This window comes from Diachasma alloeum, unplaced genomic scaffold (assembly GCF_001412515.2).
Source record: "Diachasma alloeum isolate Michigan unplaced genomic scaffold, Dall2.0 Dall_scaffold_00287, whole genome shotgun sequence".
In the NCBI taxonomy this organism is placed as follows: Eukaryota; Metazoa; Arthropoda; class Insecta; order Hymenoptera; family Braconidae; genus Diachasma; species Diachasma alloeum.
Window position 1 is genome coordinate 426,614 of NW_021680426.1, and position 14,334 is coordinate 440,947.

Consider the following 14,334-nt stretch of genomic DNA (forward strand, 5'->3'; position numbering starts at 1 on the left):
CTACGTAGTGGATCGAGGGTTCCGTGAACCTCAGGAAATTACGTCACAATATATAGTAGTTCGAAATGCGGCAATCAAATCATTTTTTCTGGACAAAAAAAATTCGCGGTGGATGAGTAGACATAGAATGTCCCATATGTAGATCAAATACGCGTAATGATTGATATTCAAAGTGTAGTTCCAAACATACGCCACTTTTATTTTAATCAATTCAATTAATTTTCAAGTTCTACTTTCGCCTCTTTCTCATTATTATTTCAAGTACTTTGAACATAAGATTTCTTTCCGAACGAAATCAAAGGAGTATGAATCCTCTTTCCCTTAAAATTTTTATTTCTGATTGGATTATGTTTTATGATTATCTCGGAATAAATGGAAAGTCAGTTTAATTGTTCATCGTCGTAACTCTCGAACCGTCATCATGTTATTCTGTTTATTATCAATTATCCAGTAACTGGCTTTTACATCTGAATGAAGGAAAATATTCCATATAATTATATTTATCAGATACGCTCAATTTAACCAGATGAAGTAGAAAAAAAATCAAGTAAATTTTATAAACTTTAATTAGTTCTACCCCAGAATGGGCTCCATCAGCTTCTCAGGCTCAAAGGGAATATTATGAGTATTGCCAGCTTGCAACATAGGCACTACTTTGATCCTAAATTCGAAAGGTAAGAAATCGAAACAGAAGCCATAGAAATCGTGTCTGGATTCAATTATTCCGAATTCAGCCATTTTTCTCAACAAGCCGGCTAGTTCCCCCTTATAGCTTTCGTATTTCCTCCTCCTCATAATAACAGTCATGACTTCATCGAGTTCCACAACGAACTTCTCGGACTTAACTCTGTATTGCTCCCCAAACTTGGGTTCCATCTTCTTCCAGAGGAATTTATACAGATTGTTGGTAGCCCAGTGCTTAGGTCTAGGGAGATTTGGTCTCTTATAGATTTTGCCATTAACAATGTAAGCTTTATCCAGAAGTTTCTCTGGCTTTTTTTGCTTCTTCAACTCCTTAAAACCCGTCGCCACCTTGTTTACATTCTCCTTTTTCTTCTCAGTTCTCTTACAATCAACCTCTTCTTCCCTAGATCTCATCCTCTCCAGAACTTGTTTACTTTCTTTCAGCTTTCTCTTAAATTCCTCCGGATTGAAAGGAGCACTTACAGTTACGGATTTTTGAAGAACTTGATGGTTATTATGTTTCAACAGGGCATCATTCTTTAAATGTCTAGAATTCTTCATCTGCTTCACTAGTGGATTAGCTGCAGAAATGCTTCCACCGTTCTTTTGAACTCTGGTTGACGTTGAAGGTGTTGGTTCCATTTGAATATTCATTGGCACAGTATTCTCGTCTTCTTGTGCATGAACACCAATAAATTGAGAAGGTATTGGATGCCTTGAAGGCACTGATAACCTTGGAGATGCAGACAGAAGCTTCTTAGATGGAGGTTGATGCTCCTCGTCATCGGATTCTATTTCTCGCCGTTTATATTTTATTCTGTTCATCTGAGTTTCGTTGGCAACAATAGAAGGTTTCATCGGTTTTGCTAGTCTTCTAGAAGCTGCAGCTGGCGAAACCATTGCACCCTCGCGCTCGGACTCTGATATACTGATTGAAGAACTTCTCTGCTGGGGGGGGAGTTGATAAAGAGAAGGATCGGTTGTTTTGAGACTTTCTATCTCATTATACGTTAATTCTGGTTCCTGAATAGGGTCACGTGTTTCTGCCGATGTTTTTGAGGTGTTGAAAAATTTTGAGTTCGATAAAAACGACCTTTGCGATTCCTTAAAGGATTTGGGACCTGGGCGTTGCTGGATTTTATCCTCTTGTACTATTTCAGCATTCTCAGACTCTTTCAACAGTCGTCGTTTACTTGCAGAAAGTTCCGAGAAGGATTTTAACGGGCTGAGAGTAGGAGGATGTGATGTGTCGCAATTCTTGTTACTACTGGATTTTTTTACTTCTCTTTGATTCGGACTTTGAACATATTTAGGGTTATTCAGAGATCTCTCGGGGTACTGGACGAAAATTTTGGGGGATTTTCGACCAGAATGAATGCAGTTATCAGGCTGTGAAGTACGCTTAGTAATGCCAGTCATATTTTTATTAGATTCTCTAAGTCTTTTTTCATTTACAGTGATAGAATTGATGCTGTCTATCAACAGAGAATGGATTTCCCATCCTGAGACATCAAATTTATTCTGAGAGGAGATTGATTCGTTTTCAACGACTGTTTCCATATCTAGTTCAATAACAGAATGGGTTTTTTGTTGCTCGTTCTGTCCTTTTGATCGACATTGTCGATTGGTAACAGGGCAATTTATTCTATTTTGAATCTCATTGCTAATTTCTGCTTTCTCAGAATTTGATACAAGATCTCTATGATTTCTTGAATTATTCTCCTCAGTTTCGAAATTAATTTCTCCATCCGAATTGATTTCCTTCCGATCATCATGTTCTTTTAATTGAGGATATCTAAATGCGGCTGAACGGTCCATTTGAGTTTCGTTTTTGTTAATGGTTTCTTTTTTCGTGCAATCTAATGAAACTTCATTGCAGGAAGTTTTGGTGATACTCAAATTTTTACATGAAAATGTTCGATTATCATCTCTTTCATCTGTTCTCATGGATTCTTGAGTTCGTTCATGTTGTTTCACATCTTGAGACATTACCGCAGAAATTATAGGAGATGAGGAACGTTCTAAGCAAGCGGATCGAGCCTTAAAAGAGCACATAGATCTACTCGGATTAATTGAAAACGTTTCCACCTGTTCAGGGTCTCCTGGTTCTCCTAAAATAAATGACTGATGGACCAAACGTTTATCAGACGGAATATGACATACTCCGGATCGCCTGAATGTCTTGGAGTCATTTATATTTTGAACTTCAACGGAACTCTTTTTCCCTAGACCATCTCTCGTATTGTTTGTATTTTCAGGAACTTTTTTATTATTGGATCCTCTGGAAACCTTCTGGTTATCTTCGAGGATACTAATTACTGTCTTTTGACCGGTATTAATATTTAGTTCTGGATCTTCAAAGCTCTGGTAATCACCAGAAGATTTCTCCTCATCGTCAACAACATAGCGGATTCGTTTAATTCTTTTAGATTGCTCTGAAGCTAATTTCGACCTATTAACTTTCAACTCTTCTGAAATACTAAATTCTGAGACTTCATCTATTTCTCCTGAATGCTTTTTAGAGTTGTTGAATTGATTCATTACTTTCGACCGCTCTTCAGTGTTCATTGGAGTTATCTGCAACGCCACATTGCCGGAATCATTATTCCTACGCTGGCTTTTATTGTTCTCCTTTGAGGAAACTTCAACAGTTTGATTTTGTTCTTCAGGGTCATCGAGAATGGCAGCAAAGGAATTCTCCGATACTTTGAAACTCTTTACATGCCCAAATATCTTTCGGGGTTGAAAAATGAGTTCATTAGAGTCAGTATCGCTAGCACTGCCTTCCTGAGAATTACTTTCCATCGCGCAGGTTGATTTAGGTTCTATCCTCCCTGGAGATCTGTTGAAGAAGGTGGATCGAGGTCTGATGATGCTTCTTCTGGATTTTTGAGAAGGTAGGAAAATAAAATTGTCTGATGTGGCTATGCTGTGGTCCACTCGCTTCAGAGTTTGTCTCCTTAACTGAGGGCGTCTTTTCTTGACTTTTCCAGATTCTGGACTGTTCATTGAATCCTGGGGAGGTATCCGAAAAATCGAAACTCGAGATGGCGATTGATCTGGAGAATTTTGGGGAGACGCGGCGTCACGGGATGGTGAATGGGCATTCAGTTCTACTGTGGACGGCGAGGAGCTCATAGAAAAAATGTTTTTTGATTTTGGTTTCCTTGGCGGTCCCAGGAAGGGTCGTTTCTTTCGTACTTTCGTTGAGGCTTCTAAATCTGAGGGATCTTCGAGGGAATTTTCGCTACTAGAACCTCCTTTCTCGGACGGTTTCGATGAATTTTTGGGGAATCGCTGGGGTATATTGTCAGTGGACTTTTCGAGGTAATCCCATTGTGTGGGTGAGACATTGGAATCTATTATGTTTGAATCTGGATCGAGCACTGCTGTAGCGGCTGTAATGTTTACTCCTGAAGGAGGACGAGAGTTGGTTTGGTTGAGGTAGCGCCAGTAGTCATCTTCGTCTGAATAGGAAAAAAAGGAAATTTACTTTTAATCATGGAAACATGTGAGCTGTACCTATTTCTTTTTTTTTTTAATCAATAAATTCCATACCATATAGTTTTCATAAAATGGAATTATTGATGGAAATTATATTTAAAAATTGTTGAATCGTGTGCCGCATAGCCGAAAAGAAAAATCAAGAAAAAAAATGTAAATATTTCGAGAATTGATTTCTCATTGTTTCTACATATTATAACGTTAATGAAAAATAAGAAAGCAAGCTGTATCAATCAAAATAAATCTATTAAAAATTATGATTGTAAATCAATTTTCATATTGAGGAATAAATTTTCGAATTCGCCTTCTTTTTCTTTTTTTTGGCTCTGCGATATAGGAGTGAACAATTTTGGACCATGACGTCAATTTCAAATTTGGGTAATTATAACAATAGGGGAGGGTGGGGCAAAACGGTCCCCCTTCAATCGTCAATATTTTCCGATTCAATAATCCGATTGGGATGAGTTAGAGCTCGTTTTGAAGAATGAAAAATTATCTTCAAAATGAAGTTGAAACTGGGAATTTTCATAATGTCATTCACAAGTTATTGACAATTGAAGGGGGGCCGTTTTGCCCCACCCTCCCCTATATATGAGCGAATCCGCTAATTTTGTATACGAAAAATTGCCTCAAAATTTCAAATGTTTTTGTCTATTTTTTTTATCAAAAAGTACAATTCAAAAAGAAAAAAAAGGAGCGCAAACGGAGCTCTCTAACTCAATTATTGTCGGAGATATTGAAGATTAATTTTTTTTCTTCTAAAAACTTTTTTTTCAATTCAAATTATAAGTCACGAAGATTAAAAAAATAAATAAATGAAACCATAGATTTTGTCGGGGCAAAATGGAACGGTACGAAAAAAACGAAAATAGAGTGAAATTCAGACACCTTTTTTTCACCTAATGTGAGCTGAAAAATGAGAATTCGGGGTCAAATCAGTGACATCAGTTTACACTGTAGTTTTCGTTATCTTGTAATTCAAGGGAGATAAGAGAATTTTGATGGAGACCTTTTTTGCAGAGAATTTCAAGGGCTATGAAAAATGTCATTATAATAATTTTTATAACTTCTTTGTAAAAAATGATAAATCGAGGTTAAGTCAGTGACAACAGTCCACTTTGCAGTTTTTGGTTAGTTCCTTGAAATGTAAGGGAGATGAGAGAATTTTGATAAGAACCTTGTTTGCACCTGAGAACGTTGTCAGTACTCAGAGTTTTGGAAGTGAATTCGGCTGCTCTGTGATGCTATGTTGTTTATGTATGAAATGCAGTTAAGCAGTGGCTAGTAAATGAATGGACTAGATGGACACTAAGATTTACGCTTACAAATTGAGTCGCATTTATACTTATTTTCATCTAAATATATATTTTTTTCCCTCTGTGCCGCTCGAAAACTTTGTATACACTGGTATATATGTTTTAATTGATCTAGACAGAAGGCATCGAAATCCATGTTTTGAGAAAAAAAATGAAATCGGTTGCGTAGATTTGAAGATGAATTCGATAATTCCATGCGATAGATTTTCGAAAAAAAGTCGAATATTTTCGAAACTACTGATGCGATCGAACCCAGCTTCAATAGGAAATATTGTTATCGAGAAAGGAAGATTCTGCCCAAATTTCAAGCTGATATCTCGATTTTTGCACAAGTTATAGTGTTGAAAAGGTTTTTATGAAAAAACTGAAAAACGGGAATATCTCAAAAACTTTGTATGAAAGGGTATATGGGGTATTCCATGTGAATTCACCCAGGTCAAAACCCTCACCATCGCCACTCATATTGCCGATTTTTCCTGTGGTTGTATATGGAAAAATATGACTTCTTAAATTTTTTTAGATTTTTTGAGGCATGCTGTGGACAGCCATGTTTTTTTGCAAGTTTTATCTTCAAATGCCTGTAACTTCCGTAAAAATGAACCGATTTGAGTTTTTTTTTTTACAAAATGTGCGTCTTCGAACACACTTTCCATATAAAAATATGCCAATTTTTTTCAATTCGTTCTTCCATCGATTTCCTCAGAAAGACCTCAAAAAACTTCAAAAAACAAGTCGTTTTCAAAGTTGGACCCTTTTTATATTTTTCAAAAAATTTCAGTGAATATATTGAACCAAAACAAAATTTTTCACCAAAGGCCAAAGTGGACTTCCCATTTCGTGGCCGTCATTTCCAATTGAAATATATGAATCCGGGATGAAAAATTTCCAAAATTTCAAAATTCTTTTCGCATTTAAACGCAGAAGGAATACTTGAATTTACCGCCTGAAGAATCACTGCATTATATTCGAATCTGGAACGATTTGATGATTTTTTGAAAATTCGTTAACAATAAATCTTTCCGAGTGGTGTGTTCTAGTAGAGATCCCACTTTGGTCTTTGGTGAAAAATTTTATTTTGGTCCAATATATTCACTGAAATTTTTTGAAAAATATAAAAAGGGTCCAACTTTGAAAACGACGCGTTTTTTGAAGTTTTTTGAAGATTTCCTGAGGAAATCGGTGGAAGAACGAAATGAAAAAAATTGGCATATTTTTATATGGAAAGTGTGTTCGAAGACGCACATTTTGCAAAAAAAAAAAATTAAATCGGTTGATTTTTACGGAAGTTACAGGCATTTGAAGATAAAACTTGCAAAAAAACATGGCTGCCCACAGGATGCCTCAAAAAATCTGAAAATATTTGAGAAGTCATATTTTTCCATATACAACCACAGGAAAAATCGGCAATATGATTGGCGATGGCGAGGGTTTTGAAAATTATGACAGTTATTTTCTCCTATTTTGAGCCTACCTTTCGGTAATAGCTCAGGATTGGAGTCGAGTGAATTGTTAGAATAATAGAGGATAAAAATTCACAATAAATGAAGTCAATATTTATTTAAATTAAGTTCTTTGAATTAAACAATTTACAAATGGATTAATTTTCACCAATTTTGAATATAAATTGTCATACAATATAAAATTTTTCCCTCGAATCAACGCGAAAATTTACATCAAGAATTGAAACTTTTTTTTTTATATTGAGTTCCCCGAACTAAAATTCTCAAATATTCAATAATTATTGATTTTTTTTCTTGAATTTTTGAAACCGTTTAACTTTTTACCATGTCATTTCCCGATTTAAATCAAATTTATTATTTATTTTGTTTTACTCATCCATTTTGTTGTAGTTTCTTGAAGTAATCCAATATTCGGTTGGTTAGATTTCACAATAATTTCCCGTAAAAAAAATTTACAATTTTTCGGAACGGAAGTTCACACCTTAATTAGTTTCTCTTGAAGAGAGAAGTAAGAAGAAGGACCAAATTCTTCAACTTTTGAATGGTTTAGACGACGCGAGAAATGACCCGGAACGAAGAACGGCGGGAGCTAACTTTGGGGGTGCATCGACGAAGCACTCTTTTATTACCTCGGATTGCGAGGATGTACTAATTAATGTATGTGTATGAATTCTGATGTGTTTGTCAAAGGAGGTGGCATGACATGATGTCGATGCACCAAAGTACACCTCGGCACGGATACCTGAACCTCCTGGTGATAACGCTCTTGGAGACAATTCAAAGTGTTGCCACCCAACGATCACATGATCGTTACATGAACTTATTCTCTTTTTTATACCTTTTTTTCTTCATTAAATTCCTTCTTATATTTTCACGAGTAATATCGATTAAAAGTGAGACTTGCTTTCAATTACCTCCAATGCGAAATGCTTTTTGAAACCACGTATTATTCATCATTTTCTAATTCCATTATTTTTCAATCATTATCAATTTTTCTTTCATTTCAATAAAAATGCGATACGTCTCCAGACGTAACAAATACATACGTATGTGGACAGAAAAGAAGAGACAAAAAATCGAAAAATTCAATGAGAATGAGGATTTAGAAAAAAGAAAACGAATGACGATGAATTTGACGAGAGTTCGAATGGAACGTATACAGTGGATCGCAAATCAGTTTTCAGGGCCAGATCGAACTCGATAAGAGAGTCACAATACAGTCAGAAGAAGGAACGTTTAAAAGAGAGTATTATGTAATAATAGAGTAAGAAATTATAGTCTCATTATGTAATCTTAAGAAATAATTGCTGAATTATATGAAGAATCGTAAGAACGAAACAAAAAAAAAGTCATGATTGAAATTTTTTAAAACAGTAACTCCGCTCTCAAGATATAATATTATTCAGCTAAATTTCAAAATGTTGCTGCTTCACTATTTTAATGGGTGGAAGAAAAAATGTACATACGGGGCATTCCATGTCAATTCGACCACTTTAAAACCTGACCATCTCAGATTCGTTGCACGACTTTTTTAATGATTCTACTCCATGAAAAACTCACCCTGATTTTTGTTCAGATTTTTAAATTTATCCGGTTATTTTCTATAAATTTTTTGGCGTGGATTAAAGAACGTACCATTTTAAAAATCTGAAAAAATTCACAAAAATTTTATATCTCCAAAAAAAAGTTTCAAGCTATTTTTTAGAGTGGAAGTAGAAACAGTACTCCGTTCTCTAGCCCTGTTCCTCTATGAACTATGAAAGAAATGGAATTTTATCATTGAAATCTAGGTTTTCGATAGTGCTGAATCCGAATCCGAACTCGGTTTTTATACATTGTGATCGGGTCTATTTATTTATAATAATTCAATTATTTAAACGATAATATCACGGAAACGGTTGCAGATAGGAAAAAAAGTTTCAAACAAAAGATGGTTGCCATGTAAAAATACACATTTTTTGTCTGTTTGGTGAGGAGCTAGGTTTAGGGTGGTTGTGGATGTGTGATCAGAGGTGAGGCCGGAAAATGAATTCTAACACTGTTTCATAAAATCACAGTTTAATTTTGGGATCGAACCACGTCCTAAAATACTATATACACTTTATACACTTGTCACTCAATTTTAGTTCGTTGAGATTCTCAATTGAATATATTGTCTAAATTGATAATTTACTGTTGAGTCACTATTAAATGTCGTTGATAATTGTCTATCGATAATTGCTGTAACGATTAAATCTAACTCAAATTGTGAGGAACTGTACACGTTGAGAGACGCGTCGACACGCGCCTTCCGTTGATCCTACTCAAATGTTTCGATAATTCACTACTGATGTACTTAATTCGTTGAGAAACTATAATACTTGTTAATTCACTAAATCTACGTTGATTTGACTCTAATGTTGATATTCTATATCATTTCTACTAAGTGGATGAACTGAACTAATAACTGAGTTGATAATCTATTACATGGCTGTTGAACTGCCGAGCGATTGCTCTAACGGACCTTTTCGTACTACTACCTTTCCGGGTGATTCGCTGACTCTTGACCGTTGACCCGAAGGGTCCCGATTGATTTCGAAGATTACCGACTTAATTCCCCGCTGAACTGATAGAATGATGACTATGTTTCAAACATTGTCTTATAACTTTTCCCCCTAACTATGATAGATAGAGAGTTATCGGGGGTTGGAACTTTTTGTTATCGAGCACATAGTGCAAAACGGAGATTTAATGTCATAGAGTCATTAATCATACTTCCTTCAAGGTTAGTTTGAAATTTCGGCACTCAATCATCGAAGTTACAGAAGATGAGAACAACTTTAGCATGGAGTTTCGCTCAAATGTTTTATTTTCCTTTGAAAAATTATACAGAAAGAGCTTATGAGTTAAACACTGGCTCCGCTGAACTTTCAATATACATTCCCAGACATGAATAGCTGGTAGTTGATTTGGAAATAAACGTACTCCATCCTCAACGTAATACTTAAAGAAATATGAACAACTCCAGAAATTAATCTTCACTATTTTCTCTTTTTCAAAATACTCGCATAGCTGCTTTCTTCAGAACGGGAAAAACGTTTCACCAAAAGACCATCGAGATCAAGAATTACACAATTAATTTTTTGTGTACCATGAATGGCTTTGCCCTGCTCAAAATGACTCGATAGGAATTCTTTTGCTTGTTCATAACTCTCTTGAGAGCAATACTTGACAATGATATTTGGCAGTTGATCAGAATGAGATGCCCACTGGAATAATTCTTCAGGAGTTGTTATCTGACGATTCGGGCCAAGTTGCAAACTCGCTCGAGCAGCTTCTCTCTTTAGAGTTCCCCCAACTCCGTCATAAGGCCCTTTACCACGAGCGGTGGCGAAATAATGATGCACTGCATCAATGCCATAACCTCCGCTGTGACTATACAAATTCAGGAAATATTTCCAGTTTTTGAACTGCTGCGGTGCTCCATCCGTGAAATCGTGGACTTTGGTCACATCCTTGTTGAGTGTTTTGATGAAATCGATGACAATCTTAGAAAATGCATACACTGCAATTGCGTCATGAGATAAGCAATCCGATATAATGACTAAACTCTTGTGATTGATCACACCATTCTCCCTGAAGTAGAGCACAACGGGATAGACTGTGGCTGAATCATTATTCCAATGGAATCTGGTACTGCATTTTGAACTATGAATGCATAATTTTCTGCAAAGTCGCAAACAGCCAGAAATTCATTATCTTGAAGTGACTCTTTAGTCTCTTTTATGAAGGATGCCTGTTGTGTAGCAATGAAATCGTGGGGCACAAGATTTTGAATTTTTTCACAAAATGCCTCGACAAAGTCGTCTGATTCCTTGATAAATTGTTCTAATGTAGTACGAGGAGTGGACACCCAATTCTTATAAATCACGTTGGAGATGTTGTTCTCATCAAAGATTTTCTCTAGTAGATAGTGCAATACTGACGTACCTGGACAATCAGGACAGTTCCCAAGGTAACAATCTGGGGTGGGAGGAGAACATATTACCAATTTGATGCAGTCGCGATAATGATCTATCGACTGAGGTAAATCTTTGGATAATGCTTTCAAATTGGCTCCTAATGAATAAAAAGATGACGAAAATTGTACTATTGATAGTTCGTAACAATTAAATAAAATACAAACGATAATTACTAAACATCATGAGCTTCACATTCTCGTGGATAGGACACACACACAGTATGTGTGCCACTCCCACCTGCTACGACACCATACTTTGGCCTCAATGAGGCGAATATTGAAATTCCGACTTCTTTGTGGGAAACAGCCTTTTGCAATATCTCCTAATCTAAAGGCCTTCGGTAAACTAGCTAAAGCCATATGGAAATAATTCAAACTATCTATAAACTTATTATCCCCAAAATCCATCAAAATTATATTTGTGCCGTTAATAATTGCTTTAATTTCACTGTTTATCCGACGCATAACATCCCTCAGAATAAATTGTGAGTTGTGACGCGAAAGGTTATGGCGTTGTGAGCAATACAGACTACTTTTTTATACGCCTTACCTATTGACGTGATGTAATTAACAAACCCACGCACAGGACCCTCACCATCAAAAACATGTTCTCGAGGATTACACACACTGCATGGGCTTCCAAGATTCTCCTCAATTTTCATAATGCCGTCATCGATCATGCCAGCACAGAAGTCGCACACGGTTTGAGCCACGCAAAGGGTTGGTATGTGTAGGCTGACGTCATCAGTTCCGTACATCATCTCATCTTGTCTCGTCTCAAAGTCATAGAAAACGAATGCCACGCGTTTCTTTTTTTATTTCTGCTTGATTTTCAATGTAGGCATGTAGCATAGATGGGAAATATCTTCGTCCTTTTGGCACACAGAGCAATAATACTTATGGCACACGTGTTTTTGACCTTTCCGATAGTCAATTTTCACATTGCATTGTTTACACAATTTTATGTGAGCACATACAGTAGGATTGTTTCCACTAAAAGATCCAGCTTTTTTATGTTGTTCAAAGCAATCCTGGCCATGGAATTCTCGATTAAACTCATCGCACACAATTTTATTGACGATTGTAGGATCGCATGGAGGATTCTTCAGACATCTGTCACAAGTTTTATCACACACATGTCCTCGTGCACTGTAAGGCTTATTACAATGTCCACAATAATATACAGCGCCAAAAAATGAAGGTAAATTTTGGATTGGCTGGTAGTGGCTCTCTTCGGGATAATACACAATGTGTAGGGTATATTGGGCAGGTATATTTCTGCTGGTCACTTCAGGCGTCCCATCGTAAAGTACAGGGTGATCATTTCCATTTCTCTTGAGAGAATAGACCTTGATGATACATCCTTCTTGCGCCAAGTATCGTTGATATTGGGCAATTTCCTCTAAACCACAACCATCCTCAGGAAAAATGACTCTAGCCGCACGGGTCAGGCGCTGGGCTTCCTTACATTGCATTTTACCCTTGGATTGTCGAATGGATTGCCACATCTCGTGTATTTCGCCCTTTTCAGCTCTGACCTTCCATTTCTTTGCGTATACTCTGACCACAACAATTGATCGGGCTAAACACAAGCCATCTTCATTTGAAATTTGAAGAACACATTTTCTACTCAGTCCTCTTTTCATTCCCTTTTCAAAAAAGTCTCCTTGTCCTGCAGGGGCTTCAGCCACATGGAGTTTTATCCAAAATGTGTCCGCACAGTCGAAACCATTGGCGCTCTGTGCAATAGAGCTCACAAGATTCCACAAATCTTGAAACTCGTATGCATTAATCGCACGTGGGCTTATCCATGCGTTGTCTCTTTGCATATTTGCAAAATTGAATGTGACGCACATTCGATTCATTCCGCGGCCACCGGCTTCTATGATATTATTGTAGACATCTCGAAAAGCTTCTTCCATCCACTCGGTCGGATTGCTACCTTTAGGCACAGGGTTAATTCTAAACTCCATCACATGTGTGTCGAGTTTGAAATGAGGGAGCCTCTGGCGTGACCTTCGTATTGTTCTCAGAGCTGATGGTGGGCCCTCTTCATTTCGGCCAAATTGAGCATCTGAAATTGAATTTATTTTCAATGGTAAGAATATGTTTAGAAAAAAATATTCATTATTATTAACATATAATGTGATACTCACCATTGTGTTGATCTAGTAAATCTATATTGAAGTCTTCAATGGCTTTGAGCGCCTCAGGATCATTGATCACTTTTTTACCACCACCATATTGAATGTTAAAGAACTCGGGGTTAAAACTCTCGAATAAATCCACTTCAAAATTATCTTCAATTTCAAAATCACTCAATAAGTCCAGATTAAAATTATTTATCCAATCAAAATCGCACTCCAGTATTTCCTCTAGAAGCACCACTAGGCCCTGGTAAATCGTTTGAGTCCGTCATTCCGAACAACTTTTAGGAAACCGTGGCTAAATGAGAAAAAAATTAGCCTATATTTGAAAAAGTCAGTGTTCTACTATTGGCCATAGGGGGACAAGTATATATCTCCAGTATTTTACCTGTACACGCCTACGCGTATTGTCCTTGACCAATGAGGTAATAGCCTCCTTTAGCAGATCAAATGCTTGGGCCTTACGACCCCCCCCTGCCGTTTTGAAATGCATACTACTTTTTGAATATCTTATACAAGTGTATAAAATGACGAGTTTTTTTACAATGCTTAATCAGACGGCAACATGGATACACGGTGGAAACATCCCTTCACTGCCATGATTTGTGGACCCACAGGTTGTGAGAAAACATTTTTTGTTAAAAGATTTTTGAAAGAAATTAAAGAAATGTGTGATACACCGATTGAAAAAGTGATTTTCTATTATGCTGAGTGGCAGAATGGATATTCGGATTATGACAAAAATTTTGTCGAATTTCGAGAGGGTTTACCAAGATCCGGAGATTTTGATGATAATAAACCAAAATTGGTTGTTGTGGACGACTTGATGCGTGAATCATCGAATGGTGCAATAGTCGACTTATTCACAAAAGGCAGTCATCACAAAAATCTCAGTGTTATGTTTATATCTCAAAATTTATTCCACCAAGGAAAAGGACAGCGAGATATTTCATTGAATACAAATTATATTGTCGTATTCAAAAATCCTCGAGATCGTGCACAAATTGCCCATTTGGCTCGTCAGATATATCCTGAGGATCCAAAATTTTTACAAGAGGCATATTTCGATGCGACATCGCAGGCTCATGGATATTTGCTGCTTGATTTAAAACAGTCGACTCCTGAAAACTGCAAATTCCGTACCAGTGTATTTCCCAGCGACCCCTATCACTATGTTTATGTTCCACGAAAGGAAAACAATATAAAAGGGGGAGGCTCATCAC

At 36.6% G+C, this 14,334-nt stretch overlaps 1 protein-coding gene across 1 annotated transcript in view; it reads right to left on the bottom strand.

Annotated features, from left to right (window-relative positions):
* Positions 1 to 416: 416 nt before the first annotated feature.
* Positions 417 to 14,334, bottom strand: part of LOC107038717 — a 50,003-nt gene continuing 36,085 nt past the window's right edge. Inside the window, exon 3 of the mRNA XM_015257972.1 lies at positions 417 to 4,151. Coding sequence (XP_015113458.1) covers positions 574 to 4,151 — 3,578 coding nt within the window. The 3' untranslated portion in view covers positions 417 to 573. The remainder of the gene's footprint in view (positions 4,152 to 14,334) is intronic.